Source organism: Mauremys mutica, chromosome 10 (assembly GCF_020497125.1).
Source record: "Mauremys mutica isolate MM-2020 ecotype Southern chromosome 10, ASM2049712v1, whole genome shotgun sequence".
Taxonomy (NCBI): Eukaryota; Metazoa; Chordata; order Testudines; family Geoemydidae; genus Mauremys; species Mauremys mutica.
The window spans coordinates 54,566,149-54,587,394 of NC_059081.1; the positions used below are offsets into that span (position 1 = coordinate 54,566,149).

Below are 21,246 nucleotides of genomic sequence, written 5' to 3' on the forward strand. Positions count from 1 at the left end.
CATTTACATTAATTCTTATGAGGAAATTGGATTTGCTTAACATTGTTTCGCTTAAAGTCGCATTTTTCAGGAACATAACTACAACATTAAGCAAGGAGTCACTGTATTGTATACAACACAGAAAACACATGCCTGCAACATTCTCTTCCTTGTCTAGTTGTAATGCAGTTTCTTGTCAGACAAGACATTCAACCCATAACTATCACGTGGGGACTGGGCCTAACCATGTCAACACTAGTTGTATTAGATTATGGTTCTCTCACTGTGTTATAGGCTAAAGAAGCCACGTCACTGAAGAGTCATAGTCACAAGAATTACTCAGTCTCTGACAATTTATTCTAGTGCTTGTATGAGTGATCCCAGAACAATCTGCAGGACCTCATTGGAATAGCACTTGGATCTGCACATATCAAAGAGTAAGAGAGCTATTACTTTGCATTTAGTAATCGTCACATCAGGAGATAACCACATAGGAAAGACCCAGATGAATAATAATTAAAAAAAATTATGTGGTGACTATTCAGGGCTTTATAGCTCATTGCTTGGGAAGACTGAAATAAAAGTTGAAGATATAAAAGCTTCATTTTGGTTTCCAAGAGCTTTTCTGAGGACATACAGTGGCTCTAAGGGCTTTTTGAAACCAGTTGAATCTTTTAAACAGTTCTAAAATGTGTGTGACTGATTTGATTGGTTGCCAAGTTGAGTTCCCTTTGTGAGGAGGCAATCTAAGCAGTTGCTCTAGAATTTGCAGACTTTTATTTTTGTTCTATCTTTGGTGTAAGAGCAATAACATTAATGTAATGTGAAATTTTAACTCCAGTGATAAATGAGCTAACTACTTCATTTTTTTGCTGTAGTTTATTTTCAGCAGCTGACTATTATTGGAACCTTATTTGGCTAATGTTATTTTTTAATTAAAACATGGCACTGTAGAATGAAATGACAACCACCTACTCTGGGATAAGTGATCCGGTGGAGGTGATATTTATATCAGAACTTAACAAATAGGGCAAAAGAAGTAAAATGCCTGATTTTGGTAAGGTGGAACCATTTCTGAAAAATATAGAATGTGTTATACCACTTGGTTGTTTGAATGTACATTTTAAGAATCAGAGCCACATTTTATATCATAACTCACTCAGGACCATCCATCTAGATTTTAGAATTGTAAGTAATAGAAATTTTTCACTATTACAGTTTTAAATCTTTACTAGGTTCTTCTCATAGAGCTATTACCACCATCCTATGCACTTAGTTCATTATAAATAATTTCAAGTAGCTTTGACAAACAAAATAGAAATGTGCAAGGCATGGAGAGATCCATTTGGTTAGGAGTGCTCTCTGCACAGTATGAAAAGTAAACAGCATTCCAAACATACCAAATGGTCCACAAGATGAAAATTAAAAGATGGGTGCAATTAAGAGGCTGTAGGTTATTAACGTGGTGCCAAAAAAGTAAATGACAGTGCTTAGGTCCTTCTTTGGCTGTTTGTATCTCCTCACATATTCATTCAGGGCCAGAACTACTATGCTTTGTGGTTCTGAAAGCCAAACATTTAAAAAGCCAAGAGATATGGGAGTACTGTTGTAATATTTAATATTTATATCATGCCATGGAGGCATGCATGGCACTTTAGAGAAAAATATCATTGGCAAGACTCTGCGCCAAGGACTTTATAATTTTAATTAGATATAAACAGCAAAGATATAAACAGAGGGTGGGGTAGGAGGAATGGGAGGATGAAGGTTACAATAATGCTGGATCATGAAATATGCTTATTGTTATCTATGCATCCGGTTTGTTCATTAAAAAAATAATATACTCTGATAAAATCTAGGGTGGAGGTCTTTAATTGTCAGGTACTATCCTAACTGCCTGAATAGAAATTCTGCTTATCAAAAGCATCTTTACAGACCCCAGGGACCAATACAGTCTCGCCATTCCTTCCTGTCCATGTCTTGTTCCTCCATTAAGCCCAGCCTGGTCAGGCCCCTGTGTATGATGTCCAGCCGATGGTTGGCCTCTAGGTCTGACCCTATCATCTGTTTGTCTCCTACAATGTCCCCACTATCATAATATTTTTAATTGTAGCCGATCTTATACCCTTTTGTCACATTCTAGTCTCCTTTTAACTTCTTCCCCCAGCTTTGTTTGGTGCAAGGTAGCATAGCTGGCTTGCCAGCACAACACATACTTGGCAGGGCCAGGGCCTGACTGGCTGAAATGTGCTAATTCAATGCATCTCCAGTTGGAGTTTAAAGTTGCCTTCCTCTGGGATGCCTCCCTACTATGTGGCCATCTCCACGATCAGAGGGGTTGAATCTGGTCTTTGGATTCTGTGAGGTCGAGACGAGGGAATAAGTTCTAGTCAAGGGACTTCTCCTGAGAGCACCCAGCTCCCAAACACATCTAGGGTGTGTCAGAAGCACCTAGCTGATCTCAAATCCTAGGTTAAAGCATGAGAAATACCCTAATTAAGTGGGCAGTTACATTTTGCACCAGGACACCTGTGACAAAGTGGGGGGGTTTCTTGATTTTTCCGTGTTTTCCAGGGGGTTGCATGCAGAGGGAGTGGGACTCAGTGTCCCTGGGTGTTACTGGTTTAACGAGGTGAGGGGAGAGGGAGTTTGTTGTTACAGAAGACTGGAGAGGGAACTTGGGACCCCAGCCAATGGCCTGGAGGATGGATACCCCAGTGACTGGTGACCTGGTGACCCAGAGACCCAGCTCAGGAGTCACAGATGGTTCTGGCCAGTGGGAGGACAATGGGCTGCAAAGAGAGGACCTTGGTGAGCTGACCAGCCGGTTCCAGCCAGAGGAGGGCTGAGAGGAGAGGAGACCCAGGCCATCCTGTTTATGACCCTGTTTACCTGGAGAGAAGACAATGGACAGAATTGGGGCTGGGGATATCAGAGCCCCAGCTGGGAAGCAGGGGGGCTCTGGGCTGGAGAGAGGGAGCAGACAGAGCACACCTGGATGCAGGAGAGACTGGGATGTGCTGTGCTGAGGGAGGCCAGGCCTGAGGCCCTGAGAGTTTCCTGTGCTGTGTTCAACCCTCAATAAACCCTCCTGTTTTATGCTGGCTAAGAGTTGCTCCGGTTTAGAGAACAGGGGGCATCAACCCCTTCGGGGGGTGAGGAGGCCCGGGGGTCCAGAGCGAGTGGACTCCCTGAGAGGGCCCATGGTGAGAAATAGGTGTGCTAAGGCTCAGAGAGGTGCAGCTCCAGGAGGTGGAGGGCCCTGACCCCGAGAGAGAGTGGACCCCCGAGAAGGGCTGTTGCACTGAAAAGGGCACCCCTCACGGACCCCAAAGGGCCAAGAGTGGGCACGCCCTGTGAGTCCGTGACAACACCACAGCCACTACGTGATAGTCTGCTGTAGCTGCAAGTAGAGCACACTGCAGTAATCTATTCTGTAAATGACATGCTTATTGATAACTGCAGTGAGGTGGATGTGCAAATGGAAATATCACAACATCCTCACCAAACACAGATAGTAAAAACCATTCTTGAAACAACCAAAGATCCAACAAGACCCCCACACTGTAAACCAGAACAACAAAAGGTACACAAAATTCCTCAGATGAGCAGACAGATATGACCTTTGTATTTCATCCAGCTGTTGCACCCAACCTGGCAGCATCACCTTGGACTGAACTTTATTCAATCCCCAATCTTGGCTAGAAATTGGGAAGAGGGATAATTCCTCAACACAGAAAGTTAATTATCATTTATTTAGATCAAACTCTTTCATGATAAGTCTGAATGACGACTGCCTAGGAAGGAGTACTGTGGAAATATCTGGGGACCATAGTGGACCACAAGCTAAATAGGAGTTTAAAAAAAAAAGAGCAAACATAATTCTGGGATGTATTAGCAGGAGTGTTGTAAGCAAGATGTGAGAAGTAATTCTTCTGCTCTACTCCATGCTGCTTAGGCCTCAACTGAAGTATCATGTCCAGTTCTGGACACCACATCTCAGGAAAGATGTGGACAAATTGGAGAAAGCCCAGAGAAGAACAACAAAAATGATTAAATGTCTAGAAAACATGACATATGAGGGAAGGTTGAGAAAATTGGGTTTGTTTTAGTCTGAAAAAGAGAAGACTGACAGGAGACACAACAATTTTCAAGTACATGTTACAAGGAGGAGGGAGAAAATTGTTCTTCTTAACCTCTGAGGATAGGACAAGAAGCAATGGGCTTAAATTGCAGCAAGGGAGGTTTAGGTTGGACACTAGGAAAAACTTCTTAACTGTCAGGCAATTTATTCCAGTGCTTAACCACCCTAGGGAGGTTGTGGAATCTCCATCATTGGAGATTTTTAAGAGCAGGTTAGACAGACACCTATCAGGGATGGTCTATAATACTGAGTCCTGCCATGAGCACAGGGGACTGGACTAGGGGACCGCTCAAGGTCCCTTCCAGTCCTGTGATTCTACAAATCCAAGGGCAACAGCAGAAAATTGAATCTAAAATGACAGTATCCCACCATTACAACACCATTGGCGCACAGACTTCTCTTTAATCCTTTAGACTAGCTCCCTTCAGGTTTCCTTTAATACCTAGACCCTGTAATACCAAGAATTCTTTTAAAAGAAATAATTCCAAGGTAGTAAGAAAATTATCTTAACACTAAACGATAAAAGTTATTGTATATAAGATGTTACATAACAAAGATGGCAACGTTCTTATCAAACCATTACAGAAAGTGGGCTATTACCTATTTCTGACGTGGCCGAAATATAGAATTGGCTCCAATGAATAACGGACAATATTTCTTGCTAGAACTAGCATAACAATTTATAAAAACTGCTTGAATTCTTTAGCAGCGGACCATTTACTTGTATTATGTTGGAAGCCAGTTTTAAGTGCCAATAATCTATAATAATCTATTGATTATGGGGATTTAAGAATAACAATCATCATGATCTTAAATACTGGAAGAGAAGTACACATTTTCCCAAAGATTTATGCCTATTAAAATATCATGCTATCACATCATAAGCCATTGTCAATAAAATGTACCTTTGCAGCTTTTGATCCTCTGGAGAAAAGTAGACATGGAAACAATTTAGTGAATTCTGGTCACTTTCCAAGGGGAGATTCCAGGGCATTGTCCTTTGTTAATTTCATTTATCATAGCCTTGGTTTCAAATGTGGTTCTTTTGCAAAACCTGAGGCAGAGTGTTGCAGGGTCTTTACTTTCTCTGTTGCTGAAATGTTGTTCCTTTTAAGATATGTCATTTTCCAGAACACAGGGCAATTAATGTAAGATGATGAAAGTGTCATTAAGATGCTCTAAAAGTTTAAACCTACTGGCTAGGATTTAGAACTATTCATATATGAGAACTAATCTTTTTAAAAAATTAGACCAAAATACTTTCAGATGCATACAGAAAAGTTAATTTACAAAGTTATTTGTAAGAATATTTATTTTGAATTAAGTGATTTCATGATGGAACAAGGTTTTAAACAAAATAGAGATCAGTATGAAAATAAAATAAATTGTATACAGTAAAACTCTTTCCCTCAACACATTTTTGAATAATAAGAAATATAACACAAGGTGTTCAACTGAATAGATAATTATACAAATCTGCAAGAAGCCAAGCATTTAAGTACATTCCTCAAGTACAGGCACTATGTAATGCCATCCATGTAACATACTCAGTTAGCTGCATTATCTGCTCTTTCTGCCTTGAAGCAAGGTGACATATAGCTGATGCAATGTGAAATGGAGAAAGAGACATACATCATCCTAACTGGGGCCTGGTCTACACTACGCGTTTAAACCGGTTTTAGGAGCATTAAACCGATTTAACGCCACACCCGTCCACACTAAGAGGCCCTTTATATTGATATAAAGGGCTCTTTAAACCGGTTTCTGTACTCCTCCCTAACGAGAGGAGTAGCGCTAATATCGGTATTACCATATCGGTTTAGGGTTAGCGTGGCCGGAAATCGATGGTATTGGCCTCCGGGCGGTATCCCACAGTGCACCATTGACCGCTCTGGACAGCAATCTGAACTCGGATGCAGTGGCCAGGTAGACAGGAAAAGCCCCCACTCCCCTCCTCCCTCATTTTGTCTCTTACGAAAGACACACACTAAACCCAGATGAAACAAACTGGCTTGTAGAAAGGTAGAAAAAAATTGGTATTGCATTTGATACACAGTCTTGTGGACACTCAACTTAAAAAAGCATGGAAAGGCTTAAAAAAATATACCATGTGCCCTACTTAAAATTTAGAATCTGTGCTCTTTTTACAGTGCCTGAAATTTTTAAAACAACGAACTAGTATAAAATTAGATCTGGTAACACTTTGTCAAAAGTAAGGGAGATGCATGTATATACCTGTTTGGTTCTGGATGCCCGCATCCCCATTATAAAAACTTGTAATCCTATGTGCTTGTCTCCCATCCCACCCCAAAATACATATAAACAAATAAAATCCATCGCATGGAGTTTCCCAAATAAATACTGATTAAAAACGGTGTTAGAACTTTAAGATTCAGACCATCATATCTAAAATGTAAGTTACTATCTGGAACAATGGCTTAAATAGCTTCCTATCCAATACTATTTCAGTTGCAAATATATCCAGTAATGAGCATAACAGTTATTACTTGTAAACTAAAATAAAAACCTACACACTGCCTTTTATACAAGGCTCCATTATCCTGATAACAGTTCAATTTAAAAAAAAAAAAAAAGGTATGTAAGCTAGACTTCTGAACTTCCAGGTCAGACTACAAAGACTTTTAATGCTTCTTGGCTAAAATAAGTCTTACAAGTGCAGGAAATATGAACTAACTTATTTATAGATTTATGGTACTTCTCCATTTATGTGTATTATTTGGTGCGGATTTTCAAGCAAATGCCTCACTTCACAATGCAGGGTTTCCTTTTGTTATTAGTAACTGCGTGTGCACTGCACAGCATACTCCACAACACGATTCACAAAAGTCAATGTCATCTCTTCCTCTCCACTTTTTGTTCCTGCCCTTTCAGTTTTGTCTTCACTCAGTAGCATTACTCCATGGCTGCTGTTGTGTTGTTCAGCTCCCACTGCATTTTTTGTGTCATGCCCACTGTGTGTGATTACCATACATTATGGTAACAGCTGCTCAGCAGCTACAGTTATATTCCTGAACTGGCATGACTCAAGAGGCATCAGTAATTACTTCTCTTTTATTTATTTATTTTTTAAATATCCAGCTTCAGGCCCCAATGGGAAACCAGGAAATCAGCAGCCAACAGTACAACCAAATCCAATGTCTCAGGCAAAATTTTCATATTGTACCAGTCACATCTGTACAGTTGGAGAACATGATACAGTCCTAATATACCTATCTACCTATTTAAAGTATAATTTTCATGATGCAAGGTAAAGATGCTTAACTGCTGACTCAGTGGAATGTGCCAACACCTGATTATACCATCAAACAGGAAATGGAAACATGGGAGGAGTGCTAGAATCCCAAGCTGTCCTTCTAGAAGAGCCACCTTTAAGTACTTTATGGGCAATGTACTCCATCTATGGAAGGAAATATTTTGGCTGTAATCATATATATCACACCTTCCCCAGAAATCTCAATCAGTATTAACCTATGCCCTGGTAAGAGACTTTCACTGATCTCTTAGCCAAGGGTAGTTGCACTTAGTAGCAATGCTTGGAGGTGAGAAAATAAATTAAGCACGTGCACACACACACGGGGGCGGGGGGTGCAGGGCCTGGGGCAGAAGTGACAAATCCATCACGAGACTGATGCATCACTTCTGGGACCGACTGCGCCGGCCAGTCTCACCAGGGCCCGCAGTGGTTGCTCCGATTCACTGTACCCAAGGGACAGTTGTGTGTGCAAAAAACCTGTTTACTTCAAGAAACTAAATTCATTAAACATTTAGCTACTTGGATTAGTGGAGCTAGACTTGTAGCAAAGGAGACGTGTTTAATTCCTGAGGAAAAAGTGCAGGAAGCCATAATCTTAGCTTCACTATCCCGACTCTGACACTGCAGTATCAGACGGTTGGTTGCTCTTGTTTGTTGATTGTAGGCTGGGTGTGGCAATAGTCCAAACCATACGCAACTCAAGTGGGAGAAGAGGGTTGCTAGGAGGCTGCCCAAAATAAGGAAGTGAATGAAAGCACCAAGAGCTCAGCCCCATTTTAAGAGTCTTGTAGTCCCATAGATTTTAAATGAGAAGTTCCCAGTGGAGAACTCTGGTAAATTAGTGGCATAATATGGCTCTCAGTTATTATTTATGGGGAGGTTAGGACTTTTTAGTTGTGTATGAATGAGAAATTCCTGTCTGTACAAAGAAAAAACCCCACCATATACTGAACAATGAAGCAGCACTTCCATTATAAACCTTTTTATTAAAAAAGTTTTAGGGGGTGATAATTGAAAGAAACAAAGCTTGGATGCATTTTGCCTTCATCATAATATCAAACAATTTCTTAGAATATTTTTCAGCGGCTATTCTGTGATGTGCTCTAATTACATTTGGTATTTAAAGAAAGTTAAAATTGCCAATGTATTGATTCAACATGGGGCTAATTCACGGTTACAGTAACTTTTTGCAAATTTCAGAAGGTGTTTTATTACATTTTAAAAATGTACAGATATATTACACAATATCTGTAACAAATGCAAAGGAGTCTTTAAAATGTGTTGCCATCTTTAAACTGTAGCCAGACCGTGTAGTCAAGGGGAGTTTTTCTGAGTACTGATGAAGATTCATATGATGCCACTGATTTTGAAGCAGATCTTCCCAATGAAATTAATCATGAGTTCAGTTTAAAACACGCAAGGTATATCATGGCGTTGACAAAGGCCTGTTAGGATGGCACCCCTGATTTTTAATGAATAGCCAGGCAGTTTAGTCCCTCAAATTAGGTTTCTTTAAAATAAAAGATGTAAAAAACATTTAGAAATATTTTCATAAAATTATAAAAAAAATTCACTAAGCTAGTGCATGAGAATAGAAAGTGCAATTGACCAGAAACTGACCATAAGCAACACCAAACTGACCTCTCTATTTGCATTGTGCATGTTAAAAAATATGCAAAAAGTAAAACAAAAATTGCAAAGTGTATTTAATTTTATATGCTTAGTTTTAACAATCGAAAGTGTTGTTAGTAACTGAAAAGATATTTTTTAAATATAGCTCTGAATCTGACAGTATCCATTTAAATAATATATATATTTTAAATGCCTACGTAATCTGTATTCATTTTTCTAAGAGAGAAGAGCAATTTCAAATCAGCCTTTGTAATCTGTATTTTATGTTAAAAATATTTAACCAAAGGACTAGACTAGTTCTAAAACAGCCATTGTGGTCACTCAGATACAATTTTAAAGGCCTTTCATTTGCAATCTGATAACAAGGCATCATTGAAAATTTCTGCTACTGCCCCTTGGATTATTCAACAATGGCTGGTCACTTGGGAAAAATTTAAAAATCAGGTGTCAGTAATCATTTTGAAATTTTGTTCGGGGTGGAGAGGTGCTGGAGGAGGAAATAGAAAACTCATTTTTGGGTGATGGAGTGGGATTTAATTAAAAACAGGTCCTACCTTGTATAATTGATGTTAAGACAGATGTCTATTATCTCTTTAAGCAGATATTACTTAATGCTTAATTCCCATTAGTGTTACTAGGAGCAAATTTTCCTCTTTCCCCAAATCAATGGCAAGATAGATAAATATGAGCAACAGTTCTAAAAACTACTGTAATTCAATACAAACAAATTTAAACCTTTAAACGTGGTTCAAACTGCTTTGTATTACATTATGGAAATAAGATTATAAAGACTAGTCAAACACAGTTAATATAGATTTACCATTTGTGCGTACATTTTCTCAATCCAGAACAATGTCTCTGCAAACATCTCAATGATTATCTTCAAACAACACTGTAGAGATTCATTAATACTGCAGAGACGTCATGGCATCTGCAATTAAACACTGCAGAGATTACTTTAGCAACCACATGATACCAGTCTTAATACTTAAAACTGAAGCCATTTTGGACTTCTAGACGCACTGAAAAAGCATAGGAAACCACAACATTTTTTAAATTTCTGTAATCTAAAAACAAACAAACCACCAGTTCAATGTTCTCTGCCAATTTCCATCATGCCAGACACTTTCTTTTAGATGCTCTGCCAGAGTGCTACTGCCTGGATTTTCAACTTCCTTTGAAGATTATATATTACATACAGTAGAACCTCAGAGTTACGAACACCAGAGCTACAAAGTGACAGTCAGCCACACATCTCATTTGAAACCGGAAGTACACAATCAGGCAGCAGCAGAGACCAAAAAAAGGCAAATACAGTACAGTACTGTGTTAAACATAAACTACTAAAAAAGTAGCATTTTTCTTCTGCATAGTAAAGTTTCAAAGCTGCATTGTCAATGTTCAGTTGTAAACTTTTGAAAGAACAACCACAACATTTTGTTCAGAGTTATGAACATTTCGGAGTTATGAACAACCTCCATTCCCAAGATGTTCGTAACTCTGAGGTTCTACCGTATATTCACTATACACCATAAGATCTGGGGTGAACAACTTTACCGTGAGGCTTATGTGTTGCATAGCTGGCTCTGAGCACTGAGTTGCACTCTATCTCCGAACAATATTAACACCTTTATTTAGTATGTCCCTGGTCCACAACATGGATAACAAAAACAATTTATTTAATTATGAAAAGTTATTTTTTTATTGTGAAAGTGTAACAAAGATTAACTGGGAAAAAGAAATCTCTGCCTCCATTTTGCAGAGTGACAGTTATGTTACACAGAAATTTATTTTGGGCTGAGAGATTCCTTTAATAAATTAATATATAATCTGCTGCTGAGGGTATTTCTTATGAGACAGCCTTCTGTTATGATGAGTTGAGTGGTCGAGAAAACTGCTATAATAAAGTAAAAAGTTCTGACATACATACCTTGAACAAGAGACTACACATGTCATAACAGGCATCTGTGCCTCTGATAGTTGGGATGTGTTCATTAATCAGATGCTATTCCAACATATTTGGCAGAGACAATGATTAAGTTCACTAGGGCTGTGCAAATCACATCCCACCTTCCCATTAGGAGAAGCTGTGCTCCAGGGCACCCAAGGTTGTGATTTACCCCAGAAGAAGAGAAGAGACCCCTTTCGCTAGCAGTTCTGCCAGGGGAAGAAGTCTACCTGCACCACTTGCTTTCTGTGTAGTGCTGGCTGGCTCAGAGTTGCCTGTCAGAGCAGGGGATGGGGCTGTAGGTGCCTTAAATCTGCTGCTGTGAGCAACCATCCAAGTGGGCTTTCTGCCATATAAGGATACTGGGGATTATGTTGGCCCAAGTCAGTATCATGCAGTGGCTGAATGGGGCCCATTATTTCATTCTGCTCTGCTAGACTATTCTGTTTCCTCCCCAGAAGGAAAGCGCCTTATCAGCCAAGTAAGATAGTCTAAATGATATATTGCTTTAAGCCAGGGATTTTCAAACTTTCTCCCCATCCATAACCCCCACATAACCCCCACACCAGCCATTGTCTCTTGTTACGAGTTCAGCCCCCACACAATCCTTGTATTCACATCCTGAAATCTTCTGGAGGAATCCAGGGGCTGGCTTTCATGGGATGGGGTGTTGAATTGGCTCTGGTGCTGATGGGTGACTGCTGCTGCTGGTGGGGTAATGGGTGTATGGGGCTGTTAATGCGTCTATGCTTCTTCCCTTCCACTCCCTTTTTCAGGGAAGCATTTCTTAAAATATAGAAAGAAACTAGCTAAGGGCTGTGAGCAGAAGGGGCTGCAGCATCAAGGCAGCCAGCTCCCCATCACCTTCAGGTGGCACTTCCCTAGAGTCCAGTGTGGTACAGGCAAGACAGGAGGAGGGAACAGAACTTCTCCCCTCCCCTTAGCTTGCTCCGCCTGGATCTTAGTGGTCACTGGGTTTTGTCTTTTTGCTGAGACCTGCCACCTTGGTGAGCCTGCTGGAACTCTGCAGAGTCCTGGATGCTCACCAACTGATGAAAAGGGCGGAATACAGAACAAAAGTAAGTAGTATATCTCATTTTTAAAATAAAAGATGACAAATGCATTTATTACTTTTGGTTTGTACAAAAGCATAGCTTAAATGCAGCCTGATGTAAACTTGTGTGTCAAATATTTAACACTTAATTCCAATTAGTTTCTGGATTGATGTTTGTAGATCTGTTCTCCAACAAGGATCTCTTTTTGAGGAAAAGATACTGTAATATTACAAGAACCAAATTCCGTGGTTCTTAGCCAATCAAAAGTTTCATTTGGCTCTAAGTGACTATAGTGTCAGATACTTAATGAATTTGATCATATGAAATATGAGCCATGCTGAAATGACCTGCTCACAAGTAAATTTATCTACTGTGTATCGGTTCTTTGATACAACACATGCATTAGCAAACCCTGGATCATTAACGTGATATCTTAGCAAACATTGAAAAACTTGATAAAGATAGAATAATACAGTTTGACTTTTCTTTGCCACTTAGTACAAGCCAGGAGCAGTTTAAGAAAACTCATGTGATTCCCAGATGTCATTGTTTTAGGGAGGAACCCATTTAGGGAGGAATCCATTATTTGTAAAGTCAAAAGATATTTTCATTTTATTTTTGACAGGGGGGTTTCCTCAGTTATCTGAATACAGGGTGGGGTGGGGAGAGGGATCTGAGGCAACTTACACTTACCCAGCACCCCGCTCCTACCACCACAACAGCACCTACTTTCTCATTGTGAGGGTGAAAAAGTAGTCTTTGCTGGCAGCATCTTTATTGCCATTCCAATGTTCACTTGAGTGGATGGGTGCTTCCATTGTTATGAATATGGAAAATAAGCATGTCACCTCACTGAGACCCCTATTCAACGAGAGTCCCCAGAGTGGGAATCCTGAGGTTACTCCCAAACTTAGTTCTCCCACAAAGCAGGTCTTGAAATGCTTGAGTGCCATCAAAAGGAACACAAAGAGCTGTATTTCTGTTCTTGCCATTCAACATCCAGTTGAAGTTTTCCGGACCTCTGGCACGATGTATGTAGTATTTCTTAATGGCTGTACAAGTGCAAAGATGCAAAACTAATTTAGAATTAAAGATAGTTATGAGGAATGGGTGCAAGTGACCCCTGTGCACTTTGACAAAATTACGCATAATTAAATTGGTGGATTCATGCAGTTTTTGATATACCATTGAAAAGGACTCCATTTTAATTAACATTGATAAGAAAACTACTCATCAGTGAAAATGCAATTAGAAAGACATTACGAACAGTTTACAGCTTGGAGGTTCACTGATAAGGGAGAGTGGAATCATTACTATTAAAGGTTCATCCTCTTAAGTGTCGCAAATGGTTTCCCCTATAAGCTAGTGTGTTTTACGGTGCTGTACAAATAAAAGTTGCTGGGAAAAATGAAACATCTGTATTACCCTCAATCCCTTAAAGGTTATTTGATGGATGAAAAATGAACCAAATGCATTTAAAATAAATGCATATTACAATATCACATGTAGTGATTTTTACAAAATTATTACTTATGTGCACAGTCCTGATATCTATAGACATGGCACTGTGAAGAAAGCTTGGTTCTTCAGAAGTTATTTTCTAGATACTTGTAAGAGTGATGCAGTTTGCGGTCAGTCTGATCATAATATCCCTTCAACTTTGGTACATTCAGTGCAAAATATTTTTGGGAATTTCTTACTCATATAAAAATAAAAGGCATTTTTTTCCTTGAGAGTGCTTAAAGAATAAAACACTAGCACAATGTCTGTTTATGCATGAAAAGTGAAATGAACAGAAATAGCATTTAGTATGCTAGCTTCTTATTTAGACTCTGAGGAACTTAACATAATGAACCTATAAAAATAAAGAGAAGTCACTGTGTACGTTTTTTTTCCTGATATGCTGTGGTAAATTGATACTTATTTTTAAAAACAGTTTCCATGCAGTATAAAGCATAAAATCGGTCATTATTAAGTTCTCCTTATAACAGCTCATCATTTGCCATACACGCACCACTTGCATATACATTTTCACAAACCTCCTTATTGCAAGCCATTGTTGTGACATCCCTTGTTGCTGATTTTCCTTCAAATTCACTTCTGCCCCAGGAAGCTGAAACCTGTGATGAACACCATGCAGGCACTCGTAGTCTTAGGTATAGCAAGTAATGGAAATTCTGTTATAGTATATGGCATAAAGTAATGTATCTTTAGGAAACTTTTTTTTTAAAATAAAGAATTCCATAGTTTGATTTTAGCTAATTTAGGGGTGGGCTAAACGATTTCACATTTTGACTTGAACTTGACATTCAAGGACTTTATCTTGAAACTGGATTTCACCATTTATCAGATTTAGCCACCTTGCTGATCATGCATGGTCACATCTTTTGCTTGGGCCATAACAAACATGGCAGTCAAGAAAAACTGTTTATTGCAAGACTGTTGGTTTTCCCTGCACACCAGGCACACTCCAGTATTACTGTAGAATACTCCGCCACTATCACAATGCTTGTAACTGCTTCCGAAGCTAGATTTACTCAGTCATGGAAATCTCATTATCTGAATTGCATTGTAAAACAATTTTCCTCTAAGAAATCCAATACAAATGTTCATTCATTCTTGAGAGGACAGATCCACAAACGTCCAAAGAGCTGGGCACTGTGGTTTGCATATCACTCAAGTCCAAAGGTACTTGTCTCTTCAACTGCTGTCAACAGTTTCTCACAGAGCATGGCGAATGATGGGTAAGGGGGAAGGTCAAGACGATTGAAACATGTATGAGCCCTGCAAAAAAAGTGGCAAATAAGCAAAGGTTATTTAGAAATTCAAATGAAAGTAACTGAAAATTCAGGTGCGCTAGAAGGTCCTTTCAAAATACCACACTTTGTGAAATGATATTGCGTTACTGAACACTGTTGCTTTCAAGTTAAAAAAGAATTGTCAAAGATTGATACCGTAATGTGGATCACAAGTAGTATCCTAAATTTTGCCTGTAAAATGTGCACACACAAAATGTGTAATTTAGGGGCACAATTGAGGCAGTCTGTTTTGAAAACTTGGCTTAAAATACATACTTTTAAAATTAGTATTTTCTATTAATAATTAGTGATATTTGAATACTAGGTCTGTAATCATGAGCAGGTTATTTCTGAAGAATGAATGCACATAAATTAGATAAAGTTCGTGAAATACTAGAAAATACTTGTAGGGAACAGTCCTACTGACAGGAGATAGACTAGTTAGCAAATTAGGTCTTTTCCATTGATAATTTCTCTGGGCCAGAGCCTCAGCTGGTGTAAATCAGTGTAGCTTCCTTGATCAGTGCAGGTATGCTGATTTATACCAGCCGAGGATCTGATCTTGGTAATCTATTACAGACAAATATATTTAGTAGTTAAATGAATGTATGTATATAATTCTCAAACATACTCTGGCTTTCTTGACAGGACAGGAATATATTTCCCCCTCCCTCGATTTCTATAATCTGCCTATCACAATCTCTATGCACATTGTGGAAAGGTCCTAGAGACCCCATCCTCTGACTAGAGGAAGGGCCAGAGTTGCCTGAGTTTGATATAGGGATTATCCTGCTCCCACTGAAATAAATGGCACAGCTCCAAGTGACTAATGCAAGTAGGATCTTTTGGGACAGGGGTTCTGAGATGAAAGCGCCAAGGACTTTTCATTTCCTCTTCTTCTTTGAAAGCTGACTAACCCTTTAGACCTTTGTTTTGGAAGATAAAAGTCCTTTTGTCTTTGGGTTTGGCCCTTAAAGGGGCAGGACTTTCTTTACATTTACTTTTTCCTTTTGCAATCACACCACACTGTTGTTTAAACCTGTTCCCCTTGGCAAGCAGAAACCTTTTCCGCAGTGGCGTGCCTGTCAGCGCTTGAACAGCAAACATTTAAAAAACACGCAGCATAATAAATTATAAAGTGTATAATGTCAGGAACTCTCCCCCCACCAATTACTGAGACTCCCTATTCAACATACCCCATTCAACAGTATTCAGAATAGCTACACCGGATTTACAGTGGGCCCTCTCAAAACACAAAGGTGCCCAGCCCCCAGATGAACAAATCTAGGGACCATCATCTTAAGTGCCAATCAGATCCTAACTACCAAGTTGGAACATGAAGAGAAGAGGTGAGTCATTCTAGCTTGTTTATAAACACAGAAGCTAAAGTTCATTACAATTCCTCAGTGAAGGTGAAACACGGAATTAGCAAACAGCATTGTAGTGTCATAAAAATACCAGGCTTTGGGAGACACACAGTATGCAGGGCCAGATTATCATTATAAACATCAGACCAAACTTCGGGTGTACTGCTGTGCTAGAAAAAATATTGTATTTTGCTCCATCCAATTATTGTAGACTTAACAGAACTCTGTCAGAATAAGAATGTTTTTCAGCAGGTAGAGTTAACACCCCATGGGGCTGCTTGTTTTCCCCCTTCCTCCCTCCCAATCCACTAGAGGGATCAACTCTTGCCTGCCTGGAAAGGGAGCAGGTCAGCAGAATCTGTGGACCTCTCTTCTCTTCCCAGAACATTGTGGAAAGCTATCTGTGGGATCCAGGAAGTGTGCTTTGAGGATTTAACTTTCCTGCAGAGTTCCTCCATGCTGGGGACCCTTGTTAAGGGGGAGAGGGGCAAAGACAGTAGGAAGCAGTGCTGTCAGGTAGCTAGATGGCCCTGTATATCCTCTGGGTTCAATTTAGATCTTGGAAGATCCATGGTGGCCTAACCTCCTGCATCTGGTGGGTGGGTTCAACTGATTCCCCCTCCTTAACCCTCTGGAAGGAGAATTTGGAGGAAACATTATGAAAGAAACTTCATAGAGCTTCTCTTTCCATCAGGCCCACAGGAGGGGAATGTGGACCACTGTAATAATCTTCCTGGCATCCTCTGGCTGCTCACACAACCAGCAGAATGATTTCCTCTTGCTTCTGAAAATTAATGCATTCAGAAAGGGTATGGAAGGAGAGGAGTTTCTTTGAAACAGACATCCACTTGTTAGAATTATGCATCATGCATAATGTGGGCTGTACAACCACAAATTATAAAAACCATGAGGCATGAATCAATAAGGGATTCACTGCAAGCTAACAATCTTGCATCTTGGTTTAACTGATTAGCAGGAAGACAAGTTGGGTTTTCTTTCAGTTTTTGAGGATGATTTTGTCATAGTGTATTGAAAATGTGATCATAATTTTCTTTAGAGAGCTGACTCATTTTTAAAAATGAAGATATTGATCCTGTTGAGGAAATGTGCTCTTTTTCTACCAGACAAAGGACTCTGTCATTCTGCAAGGAGAGTGATTTTACTGTGAATACTGCTTTCCCAGGACATTTCAAGCTAACTGTATACTATGTTCATCTTTCTGCTCACACATTTTCTGATAAAGGTAAACGTATCTTAGTTCCTGGAGTCTTGACAGTCAATCACTCCCCCCTTCACTGACGTTCAAACAGTATTACAGACAAATTAACTTTTAAGTCCAAAGTCCAGTACCTTAGCAATAACAGAAGAATGCTGTTCGCGTGCAAATGTTTAGATATGCATTATCACTAGCTGCTATATAATTAACATACCAACTTCTAAACATTTAAGAAACAAAGAGCAAGAGTTCCCCTAGTGATAGCTGATTTAGCCTGATGTACAATAAGTTAAACAAGCTGGAAGTAAAAGTGGTGACAGGGACAGCAGGGTCAAAACTAAACAAGTAATAACTAACTTTTTCAGTGCATTCACATGCCACTAACATAAAGGGCAGTGACAGAAGCCAGGCAACTTGACATGCAAGTTACAGAAGTTTCATTGTTCTGGTTCAATAAGGCTGATTATATCATGACCAGAACTATGGAAGCTATGGAATCATCTAATCAATCTGTTCTCTGTATTAGCCTTCCTCAGCTCAACAGAGCCAGGAAAAGGGAATGGCTACTATAAAATGTTTTCATTCATTTCTTCTCTCTGGTAGGAATAAAAAACCCCAAAACCTTGACTTGTAATTTGAGAGCCAGATTTTGCCAGTAATATCAGACTCCACAAGGGGTCCCAGCGAAATTGGTCAGACTATTCACAAAATAAAAACACTAATCACTGAGAGTGAGGATAAGAGAATTCGTCCCTAGGTTAATACAAAATCCTAGAATCATTGGGCACCAAAGAGCTTCAGGGTGAAATTTTCAGTGGGTGTCCAACAATTCATCCACATCTGCAGGATCTCTTTTAGGAGCCTGCTGAAAGTTTGCCACTCAGTGTCTTTGTTAAGATAGGGAGCTTCAGCCAGTGCTACTCAGTGTTTGCACAGTAAAGCCTTTGAAGCTGGTGGGGCTTAGGCTGAAGCCGCTCTGCACACAGGAACTGGAGATGTTAGAAAAGCAAACACATAGTTTACATTCTGCTCAGAGCTAAGTTTGAGAGGGACGCTGTAAGTCATGCATTTCCTATGGGATTAGGGTGCCATGTCTTGAGCACTGGGAGTGGCTGACGCATGACAAATAAACGTGTGTTATTTGGCTCTCATGTTTGTAAAAATATCTTAAAACAGTAGTAAAGTTGTGGCCCAGTGTCGCCAAAGCACGGGAATTGAAAGTTAAAGATCAAGGGCCATATTCACTGCCATGGGCAAAGAGGTGAGCAGCTGGAACCCTCCCTGCACCCACTGGGCTGAACTGGTAAAGGCGCTCAGCACATATCTCCACTCTCTTTCTCCAAAGTGAAGCAGTTTTATTTTACAGCTGGAGCTACACAGTAGCCCTGCCAGAAGAAACTCCCTCAGTGCGGTACTGAATCTCCTGGCTTGTCCTGCCCCGTCCCACTGCGTTGACTGTACTCGCTGGCTCTGGTTTCCAAGGCAGAATGAGCAGCTTACAGGAGTGTGGCCCTGTTCCAGGTTGGATCCTTCTGCCTAATAGGTGAATTTGGTCCCAAGTCCCTGTATCTATGCACACTAAATGGGTAAAGCGGGTTCATTGGTTATATTAGTAGACAGCTAGTTTGAGCCTTCCCTTGGAGTTCCCCTGCTTTGGTGGGTTTTTATGGGTTCAGAACACTATTTTAATGGAACTTTCACAATTTATTTTCTTTCTCCCGTTTTTAAGTTACTTTAAATTCCTTGCTGAACCTCTCATTAGCTGTAAAAGTAAATGTTTTGGGGGGTATAGTGTTGATGATTTTTAATGAATTCATTTGTCACGTTCCTCCTCACAGTAGCCAGATTATCAATCCTGGAAAATCTGATTTCCAGTTATTTGTGCCTCCCAGGCCAGCCTCCTGCCACACTGATCAAATATGTATTTTGCATCTACTTACATCTAGCTATTAAGGCCCCAATCTTGATGGCATATACACATGTTCTTAAATTTATTACCAGGAGTAGCCCATCAAATCTAATGGGACTCCTCATCATAGTGAAGTTAAGCAGGATTGAGATCTTAGATTGTGAACCTTTTGGGGCAGGAATTGTCTTTTTGATGTGAAATGTGCCCAGTGAATGGTGCCCTAATCCTAACTGGGACCTTTTATTTAATAATAATATTTCAGTACTGCCTAAAGTCTGTCTTAGAGACTGAATATTAGAAGATAGAAAAACTACAATAATCTCTTTTCCTACTTAAGTATCGGTATAAAATGGAATGGCACTGCCGAAGTCCAGGTTCATTCAAGAAAATGAAACGGTTTATATTTTTAAAATGCTGTAGGAACATAATCTATTTCTCATTTCAGTAACGATCACTCTCTGAGGCACACCTAGGTGGCTGACACACAAAATATCTTTTGACCCTAAAAGATACTACAGTAATTGTTTTGAAATATAAACTTAGAATTCTCTTAATGTATCTTTGACCTTCAGCTGAGTGGCTCCCATTTATACAGTTAACTGACAATGTGGTTTTGTGTTAGAGCTACTGACTCCACAAACTTATACACTGGGTCTGTGCATTTCAACTACATAGTACTGTTTATACTTTCATAGAATCATAGAATATCAGGGTCGGAAGGGACCTCAGGAGGTCATCTAGTCCAACCCCCTGCTCAAAGCAGGACCAATTCCCAACTAAATCTATTTCCAACCAGTGTAACTTCCTCTAAATGCTACAAAATTTGGATGATGGAAGATCTTCCCCAAATGTATTAATCTGCAAAACTGACCTCACTGTAGAGAAGTTCTTGTTAATACAGAGTTCAGTCAAGACGACTTCTCAGATCCTGGCTCATATGCCATCAGTCTTTGATACTGTAGATCATTTAAGACCACAGCTCTTTTCCTGGCATCACAAAAGGAAAAAACGAGGAAAGCAATTCCTTCCTTACTTTTTCCTCTTGCCACTGATCATGTCACTTTTCACCCTGAATTCTTTCACTGACTTCCGCTCTTCAAGTCCTTGTGCAACTCAGCTCTTCCAACTCCCCTTTTCACTTGGCCCAAGCCTCTCTACTACTTGCTCCCTTTACAATCTTCACCCTCTCTTACCATTGTGTTTTGCCTTCTTCTGTCGTAAGATTTCTACACAACGCTGAAGTCATGCTGGTCCTCCTAGGGACTGAACTAGACTGTAAATACATTGGGTCTCTTTCATCTAGAGCTGATATTCATTTTCTGGCAATGACCAATAACTTACCTTTCAAAGAATATCATATATACTATTTTAGGGAAGCAACGCCTGGTTTTATGACAAACAAAAAAACCATAAATTTTAGAAGAGAAGTTGTAAACCTGGTAAAGCAGAATGAATTGAATTAAGGTACAGACTACTAAGCAGAATTAGTTTGTCTTTCCCACCACGCAGGGAAACAACCTCTTCAGTTCAAAGAAATACACATATGTCTGACACACTGGAACAACTAGGGAGCAGAGCTTCCCCTGCAGCAGAGCAGACCCAGTCAATCAATGACAGCTGTTTGTTTCTCAAGCAGCTTCTGCATAACCCCAATAGTTAGCAGCAGGGGTAGTTGAGAATATCAACATATCTATTGTGATTGGCTCACAGAGAACTGAAGTCTATCCAAGTAGTTCAAAATTTACTTAGATTTAAAAAACATATACACACACTTTTACCTGGGAAGAGCAGTGATTTTTCCCCATTTTTCTACACAGAATCTTCTTGGCCCATTGCTCCCTCTTAGAGATGCAAACCCCTCATAAGGTATGCTGGATGTGCCTGTAACAAACTACCAACACAAAAAGAATAATATGTATGACAG

General features: G+C 39.7%; 1 protein-coding gene and 1 long non-coding RNA gene across 6 annotated transcripts in view; one reads left to right on the forward strand and one right to left on the reverse strand.

The window, feature by feature from the left end:
• Positions 1-21,246, forward strand: part of LOC123378673 — a 70,751-nt gene that overhangs the window by 11,575 nt on the left and 37,930 nt on the right. The gene's annotated exons all lie outside the window — the stretch shown is intronic.
• The window catches only part of HECW2 (HECT, C2 and WW domain containing E3 ubiquitin protein ligase 2), a 268,755-nt gene continuing 258,085 nt past the window's right edge, over positions 10,577-21,246 (reverse strand). For 4 of the 5 annotated variants that reach the window (XM_045032746.1, XM_045032745.1, XM_045032748.1 and 1 more), the window contains exons 28-29: positions 21,101-21,213; positions 10,577-14,816 (exon numbers count right to left, since the gene is read on the reverse strand). In XM_045032746.1, coding sequence (XP_044888681.1) covers positions 14,705-14,816; positions 21,101-21,213 — 225 coding nt within the window. In that variant the 3' untranslated portion in view covers positions 10,577-14,704. The remainder of the gene's footprint in view (positions 14,817-21,100; positions 21,214-21,246) is intronic. The other variant, XR_006582701.1, reaches the window with a different exon arrangement.